At 35.3% G+C, this 20,890-nt stretch overlaps 2 protein-coding genes across 12 annotated transcripts in view; both read right to left on the bottom strand.

The window, feature by feature from the left end:
• Positions 1-643: 643 nt before the first annotated feature.
• Positions 644-20,890, bottom strand: part of LOC144836942 (fibrocystin-L-like) — a 31,948-nt gene continuing 11,701 nt past the window's right edge. The window contains exons 1-13 of one of the 11 annotated variants that reach the window (XM_078691895.1): positions 12,400-12,578; positions 6,499-6,689; positions 5,622-6,286; positions 5,270-5,409; positions 4,830-5,078; positions 4,524-4,678; positions 4,192-4,347; positions 3,713-4,060; positions 2,548-2,591; positions 2,270-2,305; positions 1,960-2,007; positions 1,812-1,844; positions 644-1,242 (exon numbers count right to left, since the gene is read on the bottom strand). In XM_078691895.1, coding sequence (XP_078548021.1) covers positions 1,130-1,242; positions 1,812-1,844; positions 1,960-2,007; positions 2,270-2,305; positions 2,548-2,563 — 246 coding nt within the window. In that variant the 5' untranslated portion in view covers positions 2,564-2,591; positions 3,713-4,060; positions 4,192-4,347; ... (4 more) ...; positions 6,499-6,689; positions 12,400-12,578 and the 3' untranslated portion in view covers positions 644-1,129. The other 10 variants (XM_078691897.1, XM_078691896.1, XM_078691898.1 and 7 more) reach the window with 10 other exon arrangements.
• LOC144838581 (uncharacterized) lies at positions 16,016-17,426 on the bottom strand. The gene is made up of 3 exons (XM_078694000.1): positions 16,854-17,426; positions 16,502-16,698; positions 16,016-16,322 (listed from the first exon to the last, which is right to left on the bottom strand). The coding sequence occupies exons 2-3, from the start codon at positions 16,642-16,644 to the stop codon at positions 16,055-16,057; spliced, it is 411 nt and encodes a 136-aa protein (XP_078550126.1). The 5' UTR covers positions 16,645-16,698; positions 16,854-17,426; the 3' UTR covers positions 16,016-16,054.

Here is a 20,890-nt window from a genome sequence, read left to right as displayed (position 1 = left end):
TTATGTATAAATAAATGATCATAATGTAAAGAAAAATAAATTAGAAACATTGACATTCTAGCTGAAATACTTTGAAATATTTAATCACTGAATAACTTAATAAATTACACTTTAATATTGTGAACATTTCCAAATTGATCAGCTTGTATTATACCATGTACCGTCAATTCTAATAGTAACCCACACTCTAATAGTAACCCCCCCTTCTAGTAGTAACCCAACTTATAAGTCAATCTATAATAATAACCCACTACTACTACTAGTAACCCATGGGGGAGGTTATTATTAGAGTCACAAAAACTATTGAAAAAATGACATTAAGACTGGTCGTTTATTATGCAGCAATATTTTGAAAATAAGGAAATAATGCATGTTGATCTCGGGAGGACTGAGTGTTTTTGAGTTTATAAAATAAAGTTCAAACAAATTTATTTATTCGTACTGTTTTATTATTTTTCTATGATTTGCTGACCGGAAAAGTTGGGGTGGGTTACTATTTTCAGGTGCCTTACTATTTTCAGGTGCCTAATTTAAGATTAGTAATAATAACCCACTACTCCAATAGTAATCCCCCTTCCCCCCCCCCCCCCCACTTCTAATAGTAACCCACCCTAAAAAACAATCAAAAAATAATAACCCAGGGTTACAATTAGAAGATTTACGGAATCAATTAGTTTAAACTAATTAATACATGCTATAGACTATTGTAGCCCAAATATCAAATTACACTTTTAATATTGCAAACATTTCCAAATTGATCAACTTGTAGTATATAACCATGTATCAATTAGTTTAAACTAATTAATCCATGCTATAATCTATAGACTATTGTAGCCCAAATATCAAATTACACTATTATTTATAATAACAGCAACCGGGAATCCACAAAATGTTAGGATTCAGCCAAGTAGCCTTTTTTGCAATTAAAATCTCATTACACGGAATCTCTTCGATGTTATAGAACACACTTCTCGTAGGCGTGTTGAATATGCGTGTAATAGCGTGTTGTATAAACGCGCCCTTAGGTGCAACAGCCTGACAAATTGATATGGTAACACTATTAAAAACAAGTATATCAATCAGAACGTTAACATACGTTATGTTATATCTATTTTCAAACCTTTTAAAATCAAAAACTCATCAGCATCATTTTTTCATTCTTAACTTTCATCCTTATAATTATCCAATTTTGAATTGAGAATCCAGGATTTGATGTCAACAATTTCGCTACCTCTTTCTTGCCTGCAAAATGAGAAAAACAAAAATGCAATTATTCTATCATCTCTTACAGATGTATTTGTCCTAAATTTGTCCTATTTTGATGTCACATAACAGCTATCCACTTGGAATCGAGAAATTGAATATTTGCGACCAACAACCGGCCCATATTTTATAACTACTGTACTTGTTCAAAAATAACACTATATTGATCTCTTTCCCTTTAATGTTAAACAATATTCCAATTAAAATGCTTAAATACAGAAGTATAGGCCTACAGGTACATATGACAACCTCAGACATCCATCCTATATTAGACTGGGTTCCAGCCCGTAAATTTTGGCACATATGGCGTTTTATACGTATAATATAATACTCAGATTTACGCACTGGGGAAATATGTGAAGAAATCGATTTGCATGCCCGCAAACATCCGATAAGAATGACGTAGGTTATCATACCATATGTGCCAAATTATTTATCTTTACTATTTACGGGCTGGAACCCAGTCTAATCATATATATGCACTGCTCTTTAACCAATTGAATGCTCTTTGGCATGTGAAGAACGAACCTTTTTAAATTTAAACTTACCTGTGAGATCGTCATGGTTGTATAGGTCATCTCCTATAGTAGTAAACAAAAACAATTTATAACATTAATATTTTATACATTTTCGTTCTTGATACATTGTACATTTGTGTTTTCAAATGTTTTGCTGCTAATATTGTAGTAGACTTACCTGATGTTGTGGCAATTTCTAGTTGTCCATAACTATCAGCATCATCTGCTGATAAACAACAATAAAATGTTAAGAATATAATGTTTACGAAAATCTAATTTGTGTCTGATAAGTGCCATTTCCGGCATCTACAGTTGCACAACTCTTAAACATTTCTTATGACACAGGGACAGATTGGAATGGAAAATGGGACATGGATTAATTAATTTTAACACTAAAAAAGAACTTCATAGAAAGAGTCAATCTTAATTTCACCTCACCTCAGCACCAGCTGGTATAGATTTTTATTAGTAATGTTTTATAAGCTTACCTGTGATGTTTTCTTCTTCTTTAAAAGTTTCATCTGCTGATCAATAATAAACGAAAAGTTAACAATTTAATATATTCCTAATATCTATCTGTACATTAAGTACTTTGATTGCACTGATTGCATTGAAGAACTTAAGATCTACCATAACATTTTTTTCCATGTTTAGAACCAACAAATATATGGTCTTGATTTTATGGCACTCTGGAATTGTTTCTTCTATTAGCAAAAGAAGTATTCTCATTTTACATACTTTGTTTATAAACTATATTAAAGCTTACCTGTAAAAGTATTCATTTCTACTTCTAGGCTTCTGGGTTATCTCCTATAGAAAAACACAATAAAATAATTAATTAAAAAAAATTAAGTTTTCTTATTCTTCTTACCTGTACAAGTGTTGCCACTTTTTAATTTGACAAAATTTGCTGATTTTTCAATTACCTACTGGCAGAACAGGTAAGTAAAAGATATGTACTGTGTGGGTAATAAGCTGTACGGACTATATAAAGGGCAGGAAATATTTTGAGATAATCTAGGTTTTGGCGAGATTCTGGTTTTTAAGGTGTTTATGCTTTGTGAGAGTGAAGTTTGCATTGTACCAGCAACAATGCCTATTTTTTTTTTAAAAAGATGTGCCGTGTTTAAAACGTTTTCACCCGCAACTACAGCAATTGCATTATAATTCTTCAAGGTTGATATGTCCTTGGCTATTGGCTGTTCTTGTGGCCTCGAAGTCTCTGCTGCCTGCTTTTTATTTTGGGCATATACCGCATCACATGCTTGTGCATATCTAGCACTTTCCTGATCTCCTGTGATTTGTGATCATTATCTGTTATTAAAAACAATCCACTTAATATGTTCCCTTATAGAAGTGTTTTAACACAACTTGTTATTAAGTTGCAAAATACTGAAATTAAAGACTGCCTGAACCCAAAACAAGTAAGTGCCAGACAAAAAGCCTAAGGAAAAGCCTAGAATATTATATTTATCCTTGTTTGACCAATGTTTGACCAATATTTATCCAATTGTTCTGGAGGTTGTCTTTAATTTGAGGTGATTTATACAGCCGATGAAATCAAATTTGAAAGTAGTCTGTAATTGGATTTTTATGGGAGTGACTTGTAGGTACTTTTGGCTAGTCTTCAACATAAGTTGCTCTTAGAGTGGATACGATAGTCTACAATTGAAGATGCTTTTAAAATTGGGGTAGGGGGAAGTATTAATAGAAGGTAGTGGGTTAAATAGAGGGAGACCTGCATTGAAAATTTGAAATGGACTGTAGTCTTCAAAAAGAAGTTGCTCTTAGATTGGATACGTCACTAGTCTACAATTGATGGTGATTTTTTAATTTTAATGCAGTATTAAATAGAAGATGGATGGTTACTTAGAGAGAGAACTGCATTGACAATTTGAAAATGACTTATAATTAATTAAAAAATCACCAACCTTGGAATCCAGATGTTCTGCAATATCCGTTGTAAAATCTTCAATTAGATTAAACTGAACTTTAAATTTCTCCAAAACTTTTACTGTTGATCTGCGATTGATATGTGGAAAACACCCTCAATGACAGAAAACTCTGTTGAGTTGATACCTTCTAGCGTGGATGAGTTGGAATAAACAATGCTGAATTCAAAGAAGTAACCACTTCCCGACAGATTAATGGCAAGATCAGTGAAGTTGGCCCAGCCATGGATTATATCTACAGTGTTGTTGCTGACGAGCTCTGCATCAGATACTCCTGGGCATTTTCCATGGATGTGAAGAATGTCCCAGATTTTGCACAATTTCAGCCTGAAAAAATAAAAAAATCATTGAATAATTCCTTTTTTTCGTAGAATATTTGTATCAAACTTATGGTGTATTACCAAAGCTTGATAGCCTACAGTATATTGGAGTTTAGAAAGAATTGTGTTAAAACCTACACTGGTATCTAATATAGAGATGCAAGGCTGAACCTCAAATGGATGGTTCTCCATAGCATCAGCCGTAAACGTATACTCATTGTGCTTTGGAATTGATAGATGATTTCTACTCCTTGGTCACTAGATGCCTCTTCTTCAGCTTGCTTCTCAGAATACCTGTGAACCAATTAGTTATGTTGGTTTGTAATGATATAGGCATTATGGTTATGTTTGTTGCACGCCACACATGAGAATACAATTTAAGACTTTGGACAAGACGATACAAGCCATGCACTACAGTAACTCTACAGAAAACTCTACTTCAACTCATTACTTCTTAAAATGTGACTTACGTTTCATTGCTTGTATTTGTTGCTCTCACACTCCTTGTTGGGTCTTCAGCTGGGGGAGAAGGATCGGTCATTGCTAATAACCTCAACTTCAAGACTCTCGTACAAAGTACCGGTTTGTGCTGCATTAACAATTTCTGCTTGAAGGGTTGAATTGCCTGTAAGGAAAAAAAATTAATTATTGTTTAGATATTAAAAGAATAGGTAATTAAATAAAATTCAACTCATTTCTAAACATATGAAACTGAAAAAAGAAGAAATCTGGATAGATTATGTGATACTTTAATATGGTTAAAGAAAGCTATTTACTTATTATATATACCAAACTGGCAAGATTGTTAACAAGATCTTCTTCATAGAAGTCATCAACATCAACAGGAGCCACACCAAAGTCAACCATTATAACCGGTGTAGTGATGATGTCAATTGGGTCACTACCACGTATAAGTATCCAAAGAGTCTGCCAATCGCGATCAAAATAGTTCTCGCCATAAATGCTGGAGTCAGGAGTTGGTATGAACTGATCGTTTGGATCTTCTGTAACCCATGTTTCTCTTTCTATTAATGGCAATGATGTCGAGTTGACAATTTTAAGTATCTTGGACTTACATTTGATTCACTTATGTCATGGAAACAGCATGTTGAACAAGTAGCTTCTAGAGTATCACAACGTATCGGTATTATTCGTAGATTAAGATATTATATTCCAAATTTTGCTTTAAAACTACTTGCTAATGCAATAGTATTACCTTGTTTTGATTACTGTAGTAATGTTTGGTCAAATTGTAACTTAGAACTTGTTAATCGTCTTCAAGTACTTCAAAATAGAGTAGCTAGAATCATTCTTTATGCTGATATGTACACCCCTATAACAGAATTGATGTCCTCACTAAAATGGAAGAGTGTCAGATGGGAAAATGATTTATTAATTATGCTATTTAAATGCCTACAGGGTTTAGCACCATCTTATTTAACAAATCTATTCAAATTTATGGACACTTTTCACACAAAAAATACAAGAAGTCAATCAACAAAAACTCTAAATGTTCCAGCATGGAACAATATTTATGGAAAGAGAATGTTTAATTATAGAGCATCAACCTTATGGAATAATCTTCCTGTACATATCCGTAAAAATTATGAGACACTTAGTCAAGTTGAATTTAAACATCTTGTATAACTTCTATTGTACATAGTTTTAATATAGCTTTTACTTTTATTTTTCTTGTATTTTTTTTCCAAATTTGGACCTCTTGGGAGACCAGTACTTGTGTATTGAAAGAGCTATTCCAGAATAAAGAAAGATTTGTATTGTATTGTATTGTATTGTATATGAACATATCTCCATCCAGCTGCCCGTTATTTGACATGACATAGTGACCTTGATGGTACACATCTAAGCGTTGAGGATTGGCATACCAGATGCCGACAACTATTTTCTGATCTGGAGCTGTGTTCAGGAAATGAAGTCATAGCGTTTGAGGATTCGTTGAACTCTCATATACATCTCATAAGTCTCTCCAATTGCAACGATAGACATAAATGTGCTGATGCGCTCTTGACATGTGTACCCATGACACCAGCCGTGATCTTGTGGTCCATTGATCAAATCAACATAACCGTTAGACCCAATGACGATTGGTGAAGACGTCGTAATTCTGTGTCAGGATCAAGACTTTCAATAATCAACATAGCGTAATCATAGTCATAGCATTCAAAAGCCTGCCAAGATTCATGCCATATGCAGACTTCTGTACCAATGATACCTTAATGAAAAGAGCAGATTATATAAAAGATCACAGCTACAACACAGTGATTCTCCTACTCCTCAAAAAAGGGATGCCACAATAAAATTGCGTGCCCAGTCTCGGTGAATGGACTGGTCTTGTTTCAAGAGTGCAACTTTAATAGGAGGAAGATTTAGGGAAGAATCACAGTTTACAAAAGCTAAAATTCAACATTAAAGCAGACAACCAACCTTTATGTGGACATTTTTCATCATAAGGAATTTTAAGTCCACGTCTCGGATCTCTATCCCACTCGTATGGAGAATCAGGAATAACATAACCAGGCCGTGATCCTCCTAGAATTCCACCATCTTCATCTCTGATCATTGCTTTCTTAAATGCATCACAATCCATCTCCACGCAATCAGAAAGATTAACTTTACTGTTAAGATTAAATGAAAAGTGTAATGTATTGAACTTGAATAATATTACTTGCTACCAATTATTTAAACTTCCTTCACCTGTTACCATATATATATATGTTAACCCACTTCTATATAACCCTGGCTACTTAATGGTCACTAATGGCTAAAGTAGACCCTCTGCTTAGACCACTAAACATTCCACCTTGACAGATTAATTACCCATTACCGATATTGTTATTATAATATATAGTAAATGTAGAATAAAGAATAAACACTTCAGTGCTAGCTTTCAACTATAACAGAACTTGTCTCTCTCTCACTTATTTGTATTGTAAATCGGTACATTACACTACAGTGGCGACGAGAATGGCCCTTATTGGCAAAATTGAAGAATTTATTGAAGGAAGGGAAGATTGGTCACAGTTTGTTGAGCGTTTAGACTTTAGACTAGAGTCTGAGGAAGAAGAAGAACAACAGGAAACTGATTGGCGGTACGTTGTCAATAACCAGAGGCTCTACGCAATAACCAACACGATATTCTACCAACTACAGCAATCTAACTGGATTTCACACTGTATTCGGAGACAGAACTATGATCCCTGCGAAGTTCTTACATTTTATGACCAAAAAAGTAAATTGATAGGAAGACCGAGCCCAAGTATACTTCAGAGAACTATAAACGCTAGTCAACTAGACCGAGAAAACTATATAAGGAAGTGCTTCCAGCATCTTTTATAGAAGACAATAACTACTATGTCCAGTAGCCATTAAGTTGATTAAGTTATGTCTTGATGTTTAATTTTAATTTTAAATGTAAATAGGTTGGGTAATCATCAGGAATAGTCCTGAACAGGGAGATGAGCGCCCCTGCCCACCGATGAGTTTCGGGATCCCTTTGACCCGGAGGGAGAGTACCCGTCAGGGTTACAGGTCCCAGGTTTTTAGTTGTTTTTAAAATTATTTAGTGTTCCATGACCTTCTCATCAAAATTAACGTCTCTCATAAAATTAAGAAAAGTTGTGCTATGTCAACATAATGTCAATGACGGCGAAATGTCCCCAATATTGGGGATAGCTATGAAAACAAATAAGTAAGTAAGTAACTTGTATTTCAAGGCAAAAGAAATTACTACAGAGGAGAAGAAACAAGCAACACTGTTAACAGTTATTGGCCCATCGTCTTATAAGCTTTTACGAAATTTGGTTACACCAGAAAAACCCAAGGATAAAACATTCGATGAGCTGGTAACAGCTATGAATGGGCATCACAGTCCAGTGCCTAGTGAAATTGTACAGCGATACAAATTCAACTCACGCTTTCGACGTGATAATGAAACAGTGCCTGAATTTATGGCATCGCTTCGATCGATGGCAGAATTCTGTAACTTTGGAGCCTCGCTCAATACAATGTTACGAGATCGTCTAGTTTTTGGCGTCCGTAATCACGGAATTTGGTCTTTTGGCAGAAAAAGCACTGACACTGGAAAAAGCTGTTGAAATTGCAACTAGCATCGAAACTGCAACAAGAAATGTAAGAAATCTGGCGCAGCTGCAGTTGAAAATGTAAACAAAATTGCTTACAAAAAGAAGTCAAAATTTACATCAAATACAAATAAGAAGTCGAAACCATGTTTTCGCTGTGGAAAGAATAACCATTTGCCAGACAAATGTTATTTTAAGCAAACAACTTGCCATTATTGTAACAAGGTAGGACAGATTCAATCTGTTTGTCTTAGCAAAAAGAAGGGGAAGCCCCGAACAGTTAAAAATGTTGTGGCAGATGAGCCAAGCGATGAACCAAGCAACATAGCTACAGAATGTATGAAGAATTATTTGGAATAAAGACCACGTCTAGTCCTCCACCTATGAAAGTTAAGATACTGTTAGATGGTTTGGATACTGAAATGGAAATTGACACAGGAGCCTCGCGGTATCAATAATGTCGCAGACGAAATTTAGGCAATTATGGCCTGAAAGAAAACTTGAACCATCGTCAGTTAAGCTACGTACGTACACTGGACAAATAATGGATGTTTTGGGTAAAATTAATGCTGAAGTTACATACCAGAGTACTACTACAATATTACCGTTAACGATTGTGCGAACAGATGGACCTACCCTAATTGGTCGAGACTGGCTTCAGTTTATAAAGTTGGACTGGCAACAAATCAAGGTAATAAACCAATTAGATTTAAGTTCACTGCTTGGTAAATACCAAGAAATATTTAAAGATGAACTAGGTACCCTTAAGGGTACTGAAGCAAAAATGTATGTTGATAAAGAGACAATGCCAAAATTTTGCAAAGCCAGAAATGTTCCGTATGCTTTGCGACAGAAAGTAGATGACGAACTTGATCGCTTACAACGAGAAGGCATTATTGAACCTATACAGTTTTCAGACTGGGCTGCACCAATAGTTCCGGTACTTAAGGCAGATAAATCTACCATTAGGATCTGTGGTGACTACAAAATTACTGTAAATAAAGCAGCCAAAGTTGATCAGTATCCTTTGCCCCGAAGAAAAAGTTACTAAATTGGACATGTCACAAGCGTACCAACAATTACTCTTGGATAAAGATTCTCGAAAATATGTTGTAATCAACACTCAAAAGGGACTTTACAATATACACGGTTGCCGTTTGGAGTCTCTTCAGCACCAGCGATTTTCCAGCGTGTCATGGAAGGACTATTACAAGGAATTAAAGGTGTTACAGTATACCTGGACGATATATTAATTACAGGAAAAAATGACTTTGAGCATTTCGAAACTCTTGAAACCGTTCTAAAGCGACTGGCAGATGCTGGACTTCGTCTAAAAAAGAGTAAGTGTGTTTTTATGGTTAAATCTGTTGGTTATTTGGGACACCTGATCGACAAAGAGGGATTGCATCCCACAAACGCCAAAGTGAGAGCAATTAAAGATGCTCCAGCGTCTCAAAACTTGACAGAACTGAGAGCTTATTTGGGATTATATTATCTTATTATGAAGTTTTTACCAAACTTATCCAACACACTTAATTGCTCTGTTATATGCCTTACTTCGTAAGGATAAAGCTTGGAACTGGACAAATTTAGAACAATCTACTTTTGATAAATCAAAGGAATTGCTACTTTCCTGCAGAGTACTTGCACATTATGATCCAAAAAAGGAAATAATATTATCGTGTGATGCATCTCAATATGGAATTGGGGCTGTGTTAGCACATCGACAAAGTGACGGTACAGAAAGACCAATCGCATTTGCATCTAGAACACTTGCAGAAGCGGAAAAAAAGTATTCGCAAATTGAGAAAGAAGGTTTGGCATGCGTTTTCGGAGTAACGCGATCTCAGTCTTACATTTATGGTAGACATTTCCCATTGGTAACAGACCATAAGCCATTGCTGGGTCTTATTAATGAGGACAGACTTGTGCCTAGCCAAGCATCAGCTAGAATCCAACGTTGGGCACTGAAATTAGGTACATACAAATATACATTAAGATTCAAACTGACAAAGTCCCATGCCAATGCGGATGCCTTAAGCAGATTACCATTGCCAGGAAAACCAGAATCAATTCCACAACCTGCCAAAACTGTTCTATTGATGGAGCCAATGAACCAATCTCCAGTTTCCACAGCAGATATTAAAGGTTGGACGGTTAAAGATCCAACACTTTCTCGAGTTCTTTACTACATTGAAAAGGGTTGGCCCAATACTAATCCAAAAATTGAAAACTTGCAACCATATTGGATGGATCTGACAAAGAGAACTCTCTACACAAGATGGATGTATTTTGTGGGGAAATAGAATTGTTGTTCCACAGCCTGGTAGAAAACAGTTGCTACAAGCACTACATGACGGTCATACTGGAATTGTCAGAATGAAAAGTTTTGTTAGGGATTCGTTATGGTGGCCTAATATGGACAAAGACATATCAAAGCAGTGCGATACATGCCAATCCAATCAAACTTTACCACCTAAAGCACCATTGCACCCATGGAATTGGCCAAATAGACCATGGTCATGATTACATATCGACTATGCTGGACCATTTATTGGAAAAATGTTTTTAATACGATGCATACTCAAAATAGCTTGAGGTAATTCCGGTAAATTCCTCAACGACAAATACCACAGTGGATAAGCTCAGGCTTATATTTGCATCGCATGGATTGCCAGATAAAATAGTATCCGACAATGGAACATGTTTCACCAGTGATGAATTTCATACGTTCGTAAAGCGAAATGGAATAAGACATTCTTTAACAGCCCCATATCACCCATCATCGAATGGTCTTGCGGAACGTGCTGTACGCACATTTAAAGAAACAATGAAACGTATGAAAGATGGATATATCGAAACAAAAGTCGCAAGATTCTTATGTTGTAATTTGTATGTCCTTGTTATCAGTTTCTTGTTTTTAGGACCCAAGTGGAAATAAGTTTTTAACTTTTCTTGGCATTCCTTGTAATCAAGGCCTGTTTTATCCGTGCAATTGTTTTTCTATTTTCTATGTATTATATTTTATTGTTTTTTAACCTTGATTACCAAATAAAGTTAAAAAAAAAAACAATTCAAGATTCCTATTTAAATATAGAAATACACCTCATAGCACAACTGGCAAAACACCAGCAGAATTACTGAATGGCCGAAAATTGATCTTTTACACCCTTATCAAGCAGATCGTGTTATCACTCAACTTGAAAAACAGAAATTAGCCCATGATCGTCATGCAAAGAACGCACTTTTGTAGAAGGAGAGTAGGTGTATATAAAGAACTTTAGAGGACAAAATCTGAAATGGTTACCCGGAACAATAATATTAAAATCCGGTCGCATCTCATTCAAGATAAAACTAGAAGATGGACGAGTTTGTCGTCGTCATGCCGACCATATCAGGAAGCGTTCTGATAGGCCTGTTCAAACTCAGGATAAACAGCTTACAAACAAAGATGATCCTCCACAATTACCTCCAATGCTCATTAATCCAAATCTGAACAGTGGAAACATCACAATCGACTGTCGAAGCACAGTCTATTACTGCTCAGCGAAGAGTATACCTTACTCGCGATAGAAAACCGCCGGAAAGATACGGACATTTTTAATAACTGAAATATAGAAACTTTTATGGACATTATTACTGGACAATTTAAAATGTTGATCTTATATTTTACTTTATACAGTGCATTATACCATATACATTTAAAGTGTTATTAAACCATAACTTAGTACAGTGCTGCTTTGATTCAATTATAAATAAATAGCTTAGAATTGTTTATAATAGAAGGGAGGGAATGTAATGTATTGAACTTGATTAATATTACTTGCTACCAATTATTTATACTTCCTTCACCTGTTACCATATATATTATGTTAACCCACTTCTATATAACCCTGGCTACTTAATGGTCACTAATGGCTAAAGTAGACCCCTCTGCTGAGACCACTAAACATTCCACCTTGACAGATTAATTACCCATTACCGATATTGTTATTATATAATTATAGTAGATGTAGAATAAAGAATAAACACTTCAGTGCTAGCTTTCAACTATAACAGAACTTGTCTCTCTCTCACTTATTTGTATTGTAAATCGGTACATTACAAAAAGTATTGTAGGTAAGTGTACTAGGTTGATGAAAATAATGCAACTAGCAAGTAAGGATACACAATGATTTACATTTACGTAACTTGGATAAATGCAAGTGGTCCGTAGATATATAGGATAAATACTATTAGTACTTACCCTAAATTAGGTATATGTATGTAAACCCTGTTCTTGTCTCTGACTGTTACCTTCTTTGTACAGTACCTACAGCGGACATTGGGTGGATACCATCATCATTTGATGGATTGGTCATAGTAGCGTAATGATCTTTCTTACATAAATAAGCATTCAGCTTCACGTGTAAACAGTATGAGTATGCGTTTCCTGCAATAGAACTCAACTGGTTTGTCCAAGTAAGGACTAGGTTTGTCCAAGTAAGGACCAGATTATGTCATGCTTTTACATACCTTGCAATCTTGTGCTTCCAGCAATAGCTGGGTAATTATGTATACCATGAAATGGAAAAAATGGAGCACCATTATCACCAGACATGAAATTTGCCCTCACGTATCCAGCATTTCCATTGTCTGGACCACAAGGTGCACACTGTTTTGCATTTTGACCTGCATTCTCCGGTTGATTCTGAAATATTTACATGAAAATGTTAATGGGAAAATGTAATATTTTAATCAGAATTTATAAATTACGTGACTGATTACACAATGGAATGGCATTATCAGTACACGTTAAGAAAAAGAAGGTAGAAGAGTAAGAAAGTCCTTTGACAAATTTCCTTATGAAAGTCAGGTATGCATATATAATATCTATACATTGATTTTATTTGACAGAATGCAAAATATAGTTCCCCAAACTGACAAAATAATAACATTTGAAAAACAGAAATAAAATCTTTTAAAATGAATAATAAAAATGTTCATATTTATTGAAAATGTTTATATCTTTTTTTTGTGTCTTTTTTGGGTTTCCCACTTTTATTTCATCGTCATTAACATTGTTCCATTCATTATGATTTTTACATTTATACATTATCTAATCTAATTCATCATAATTGCTTAATTACAGTATTCGGTTTGTAACATGCTACAAATGTTTATATTCTTACTGAACCTACCTGTAACTCATCGCAATCAAAGAACAGGCTTGTACCAATTATAAACGATGACTACATTCTCACACATACTTATCAACAGCTTCATGACTAAGAGAAGATGGCCCAATGACAAATGGCATCACCCCGATGTTGTTGTCTAAAATCTAAAATGTAAGTTACTATATAAAAAAAAGAGAAGTATTTTGGTATTGCTTACCTGCTCCAACTGTGTGGTGAATTACATTATCCTGAATTGCATCCCGATAGCAGGACTGAAGCCATTATGAAATGTATATTCACGTACAAACGATGGACTTTCTACAGTTACTTCTCCAATATCCAAGAAAGCAACTGAATAATGTGGCTCATAAAAATCTGAAACAAATAAATAAGTGTCACTATCGAATGAATAAATGCCAGACAAAAACCTCAGGGGAAAAAAAGTTACAATTACAGAACTAACACTTTCCAATGTAAGAATGTTCCTTTATAGAAGTATTTTAACACAACCTGTATTATTATAATGTATTATTCTGGTCCTCAAGCTTTACTGGAAACTGAGGAAATTCGGATTAGGCCCTCCACGGACCCTCGACAGCCAGCAGTGCAGCGCCTACCAGATCAGCACACCGGGAGACAATCCCCTACTTTTTTCAAACAGTGTACCACGTTCTTTAATGTGCACTGTTAAGTACACAGGACCAACGGCTTTACATCTCATCCGAAGAATAAGGCAATGAGAGTAAAGCATCCTGCCTAAGGAACCATGGTGGTCTAGTATTTATAATTATTTTCTCTCAATCTAATAACAATCATTGCCATGATTCAATAAATTGTTTATTAATTAAAAATATAAAAATCATCACCATTAATGACCAGAAATAATGAGTGATAGAGCTGATAATGTTAGTTTTCCCAACGATTATATAATCTTAAGTTTCCAAAGAAGGAAAGAAGGCAAATAAAGAGAATGCTAGAAGTTTGGACTGGCAAACAGTTTAGTGTACACATAAACAGTAGTTACTGGCACTGTATACTTCAACACAAAGAATAAATATTCTAAATATTTATTTCTTAGGCTTAATACTTACAATAGTTGATTAGATCCACTGCTAGCACTCTTCTTCCTTAGATTCATTCGCATAGTCTGACATTTTAACTTAAGGTACCTTCTCAGGCAGTGCCATTTTCTCTATTTTAGAAAATTGTGCTCTACAAAGAAACACAAATATTTAATATAACTCACAATATTAAAAAAAAACTTACATGCAGTACATAAACGTATACACGGTAGGTGCAAATTATTTGACATATTGTTGCATGATGAAATCAATATGAAAAGAACGGTTGCGTTTTTCTCCACATTTCAATCAACATGCTGTGATCGTTCTGTACCGCAAACATATCACTATCACGAACGCTGAACATCTTGCGACATAGCGCACTTAACAAGACTTCCCCAATCAGAGCGATTATTGTCCAAAGTGTGCATAGACTTGTTTATTTTTGTTTTTTCATTTTCTATAATTTTGATGTGATTTTGGGTCGTCCCCTTAGTCTCTTAACTTTTCTCATTGTGTTTCCTCGCATAGAGCTCTTTGAGCTGGGATATCGGAGTCTAGATGAAGAAGGTGTCCACACTATGTCAACATATACTGTATATTTAACAATTACAAACTTCATTTTGTATATGAAGACAGATTATGGCACTCCTCATCTTAGAGACTCAAAATACCTGCTTTTAAAACGGATAGATTTTAAGTAGCTACCAGAAAAGCTTTAGTGAGAAGTTTAAGGCGCTGTGGGTGCTCAAATGAAAACTGTCAATGGATGTCAAAGGTTGAAAAAGCAATGCGTTGCTCAATTTCTAAACAATGACCCTGTTGTACACACATTTGACTGGATATTTGTTTAATTAATGTACAGTATGTATGCATGTATGAACATGCTCGCCTGCATCTTAAATTGAGAGGATCTGTGTGTGTAGCATCCAATAAGAATTTAGTGAAGTTCGAGAAGCTGGGAAGAGCAACCCTGTGTTGATCTGGGCCTCCGTGGATAAATTGAACTTATTATACCTATTCATGGTAACAGTAACGTTTGTTGCTCTTAGAGTGGATACGATAGTCTACAATTGAAGATGCTTTTAAAATTGGGGGAAGTAGGGGGAAGTATTAATAGAAGGTAGTGGGTTAAATAGAGGGAGACCTGCATTGAAAATTTGAAATGGACTGTAGTCTTCAAAAAGAAGTTGCTCTTAGATTGGATACACTAGTCTACAATTGATGGTGATTTTAGAATTATAATGCAGTATTAAATAGAAGATGGATGGTTAATTAGAGAGAAAAACTGCATTGACAATTTGAAAATGACTTATAATTAATTAAAAAATCACCAACCTTGGAATCCAGATGTTCTGCAATATCCATTGTAAAATCTTCAATTAGATTAAACTGAACATCAAATTTCTCAACAACTTTTAGTGTTGATCTGCGATTGATATGTGGAAAACACCCTCAATGACAGAAAACTCTGTTGAGTTGATACCTTCTAGCGTGGATGAGTTGGAATAAACAATGCTGAATTTAAAGAAGTAACCACTTCCTGACAGATTAATGGCAAGATCAGTGAAGTTGGCCCAGCCATGGATTATATCTACAGTGTTGTTGCTGACGAGCTCTGCATCAGATACTCCTGGGCATTTTCCATGGATGTGAAGAATGTCCCAGATTTTGCACAATTTCACCCTGTAAAAATCATTGAATAATTCCTTTTTTTTCGTAGAATATTTGTATCAAACCTATGGTGTATTACCACAGCTTGATAGCTTATATTGGAGTTTAGAAAGAATTGTGTTAAATCTACACTGGTATCCAATATAGAGATGCAAGGTTGAATCTCAAATAGCATCAGCCGTTGTAAACGTATACTCATTGTGCTTGAGAATTGATAGATGATTTCTACTCCTGGGTCACTAGATGCCTCTTCTTCAGCTTGCTTCTCAGAATACCTGTGAACCAATTAGTTATGTTGTTTTGTAATGATATAGGCATTATGGTTATGTTCGTTACAAGCCACACATGAGAATACAATTTAAGACTTTGGACAAGACGATACAAGCCAGTTCTTTACTACAGTAACTCTACAGAAAACTCTACTTCAACTCATTACTTCTTAAATGTGACTTACGTTTTATTGCCTGTACTTGGACCTCCTGTTGTATTTGTTGCTCTCACACCGCTTGTTGGGTCTTCGGCTGGGGGAGAAGGATCGGCCATTGCTAATAACCTCAACTTCAAGACTCTCGTACAAAGTACCGGTTTGTGCTGCATTAACAATTTCTGCTTGAAGGTTAACTAACTCATCATGTTCTAGGGTTGAATTGCCTGTAAGGAAGAAATATTAATTATTGTTTAGATATTAAAAGAATAGGCAATGAAATAAAATTCAACTCATTTCTAAACATATAAAACTGAAAAAAGAAGAAATCTTGATAGATTATGTGATACTTTAATATGGTTAAAGAAAGCTATTTACTTACTGTATTATATATACCAAACTGGCAAGATTGTTAACAAGATCTTCTTCATAGAAGTCATCAACATCAACAGAAGCCACACCAACGTCAACCATTATAACCGGTGTAGTGATGATGTCAATTGGGTCACTACCACGTATAAGTATCCAAAGAGTCTGCCAATCGCGATCAAAATAGTTCTCGCCATAAACGCTGGAGTCATGAACTGATCGTCTGGTCTATTTGGATCTTCTGGAACCCATATGAACATATCTCCATCCAGCTGCCTGTTATTTGGCATGACATAGTGACCTTGATGGTACACATCTAAGCGTTGAGGATTGGCATACCAGATGCCGACAACTATTTTCTGATCTGGAGCTGTGTTCAGGAAATGAAGTCATAACGTTTGAGGATTCGTTGAACTCTCATATACATCTCATAAGTCTCTCCAATTGCAACGATAGACATAAATGTGCTGATGCGCTCTTGACATGTGTACCCATGACACCAGCCGTGATCTTGTGGTCCATTGATCAAATCAACATAACCGTTAGACACAATGACGATTGGTGAAGACGTCGTAATTCTTGTGTCAGGATCAAGACTTTCAATAATCAACATAGCGTAATCGTAATCATAGCATTCAAAAGCCTGCCAAGATTCATGCCATATGCAGTCTTCTGTACCAATGATACCTTAATGAAAAGAGCAGATTAGATAAAAGATTTTACTACCATTGATGTCTGTAACCATCATGTTTGGAATTCTATAATCCTATAATTCCCCAAAATGAAAATATAATAAAAATTGAAATACAGAAAAAAAAAAAAAACATCTTTTAAAATGAATAATAAAAATGTTCATATTTATTGAAACTGTTTATATCTTTTCTTTTTTTTTGGTTTCCCACTTTTATTTCGTCGTCATTAACATTGTTTCATTCATTATGATTTTTACATTTATACATTATCTAATCTAATTCATCATAATTACATAATATATACAGTATTCGGTTTGTAACATGCTATTTAATGTTAAATCTTACTGAACCTACCTGTAACTCATCGCAATCAAAGAACAGGCTTGTACCAATTATAAACGTCCATTCAGCTTCATGACTAAGAGAAGATGGCTCAATGACAAATGGCATCACCCCGATGTTGTTGTCAGCAAGAACAAGATCAGTCATTTACAACGGAACTCGAAATTTGGAAAAAGACTCCATAATCCCAATTCTTCCAGATGAAGAAATTGGCAATCTGTGTGCAGTCTTTCTGACCATCCCTCGTCATGAACACCGTGCAAAGAAGTATGGCCTTCGTTGTTGCTCCATTGACTTTCAACGTCACAATCTCCCCACTGACATGGTACAGCACCATCTCAGAGCCTACCACAGTGTTGTCTTGTAGGATGACATCTCTGGAGCTCTCAATTTCAATACCTGCTGGCCACGATATATCCTCAGCATTGTAGCGGTCTTGATATGTACCAGGAAAGACAGAACAGCAGATTAATCTAAAATGTAAGTTACTATATAAGGGAAAGAGAAGTATTTTGGCATTGCTTACCTGCTCCAACTGTGTGGTGAATTACATTATCCTGAATTGTTAGTCCTGAAGTACCAAACATCCCGATAGCAGGACTGAAGCCATTATGAAATGTATACAACCGCTGGACCTTCTACAGTAACTTCTCCAATATCCAAGAAAGCAACCTAAGGGAACATTATACTTACCTGTTGATTAAGTTAATTAACAATTGGGATGAAATATTTTACAGTACTTTGTACTTAATTTATTATTAACATTAAAACATATTTTAGTGTAAATTAAAAATAATTTTATTTTATAGTTGTTTATTTATAATTTAATTTAGCATTTACTTAAACTATAGGCTTAATATAATTAAGTTAAGTTATCTTGCCCAGTGGGCTAGTCACAAAAAAAACAAAAATCAAGCCCTGCTGAAATGGAAGCCTTATAATTCTTTTTTGCACTTTTTTTTATAAAAAGAAGAATTATCTGCAATTGCGCCATTGGCTGCAACAGTATTTTTAATTAATGATTTATGTTTTTTTTCAAATAACTACTGCATATATCACTTTTTAACAATTAGCCAGTAAATCATGGTCTGGTGTTAACATTCTGAATTTTCCACTGATGCAGTGATGCCTGAATTTCACTACACTGCATAAAATATTAGTAAGCCTATTATAAGATTACCTTTTCCTTCAAATAGAATACAGTAAATGTCCATCTGGGTCTTGTCTTCTAATATGTGATGCTTCAAAACACATATCCAGTCGTCTTCTGTTGGTCATTTTGAGATTTTTTTCTTCTGAAGAAACAATAACAATTCTACTAATTTTTTAATTAATTATTAATTATTAGGTCGTACAGACAGTGACCAACAACTTTATGTCTTGTCTGAAGAATCACCCAAGAACACAGACAAGTCAGCACAGATCTCGAATTATAAAATATTGCTTATTGAATCGATCAAAAGATGTGTACGGCGTAACAGTTAGCGTTATTTAAATATTCCTTGTTTTTAACTATATAAATATTGACTTTTTGGAACTGAAGTTGATTTATAAAAAGCATATAGGCCTATTTACATCGTATTTGTTACATATAACCCTGAATAGTCTTTGGTTTGGTGTTTAATATAGGACATGCGGATAGATTGTACTGTATTTATTAGGTATTGGTATATAGGCTAGGCCAATACTAGGATGATAGGTCCCAGCATGTAGGCTAGCCTGCTGGGCCTAAAAAAAATAAACCTTAAACCAAAATTACATTTCCTAGTTTTTAGAATGAAAGCTGTCAACAGAAAAACCAATTGATATCTAAGCTAGGCCTAATTGAATATAGGGTCTTCGGCCTAGGCTAGCTTGATACTAGACTAACGATATAGCCTTTATAGTAATAATACTAGCCTAGCTAGGCCTTAGGCCTAACCCATTCCCATAAAAGAAAGAAGAAAAAAACAGATCTGTCATATAGGCCTAGCTAGCCTAACTAGGCCTAGAGCTAGGCCTAGTAGGCCTAGAGCTAAAGGTAAGAGCTAATACTAGGCCTAGGCCTATTATTATGATTAGGCCTAGGCATTGGCCTATATTCTATTGGGATGCTAGTCAAGTCGCCCCATCGCAAAGTCGCCCCATACAAAGTCGCCCCATACAAAGTCGCCCCTTACACAGTCGCCCCATCGCAAAGTCGCCCCAAAACAAAGTCGCCCCGACACAGTCGCCCCATCGCAAAGTCGCCCCAACGCAAAGTCGCCCCAACGCAAAGTCCACCCATTGCAAAGTCGCCCCAACACAAAGTCGCCCCATCGCAAAGTCGCCCCAAAACGTTAAAATAGTTTACAAGTGCGTAAAATGTCGCAATATGATACCAAAAAAAAACACGGAACGTGTAAACATAAAATGGGAAGCCCCGCCATGTAGTCTCAGGTCACACGATCGGCACGCTCCCCCATCATCAGCAGAGAGGAAGCCCCCGACTAATCACTCCGCGGTCGCACTGAGCTCACCACCCAGAGGGAAACCCCCGTAATTACTCAGCCGTTGTCGCACTATACAACGCACCATCGGGAAACCCCACCGGAGTTTTACGATGATATCAGTCGCGTCGCGTTTGAAATCGGTCGTGTTTAATTGTGGTCGCGATAAAATGATGTTACGATCTAGATTATTTTTACTTTGGTCGATGAATATTTATTATTATTATTAGGGCTATATTAATAATTGATTTTTTTTTTTATTTTACAGGTTTATGATGAGAAAGATGTGTGCCTTGACAATTTGTAAACATAGTTTAAGATTATATTATAGTATTATTCGGCATAATGTCATTTAACAGTACATAATTATTTAAATGTGAAATATTTGATAGGGAACGTAGGCTACGTCTGTGTCTTTTATTTTATATGCAACAAATTACCTAAAACAATTTATTTATAAACATTCAGTTTACTATTAGTATTACAATTAACATTGATTATAAGCCTGGAAAGGCAATCCCATCATTATATCCATTATAAAATTGCAT

This window comes from Antedon bifida, chromosome 3 (genome assembly GCF_963402885.1).
Source record: "Antedon bifida chromosome 3, ecAntBifi1.1, whole genome shotgun sequence".
Lineage (NCBI taxonomy): Eukaryota > Metazoa > Echinodermata > Crinoidea > Comatulida > Antedonidae > Antedon > Antedon bifida.
The sequence above is the reverse complement of the archived record's forward strand: the minus strand, read 5'-3'. Positions and strand labels throughout refer to the sequence as shown.

What these genes read in the sequence shown, in the direction of transcription:
- LOC144838581 (XM_078694000.1), bottom strand. Translation starts at nt 16,644, where the DNA reads ATGCAGCACAAACCGGTACTTTGTACGAGAGTCTTGAAGTTGAGGTTA. An exon ending in CCAAGTACAGGCAATAAAAC is followed by an intron (nt 16,323 to 16,501) that starts GTAAGTCACATT and finishes ATTGGTTCACAG; the next exon opens with GTATTCTGAGAAGCAAGCTG.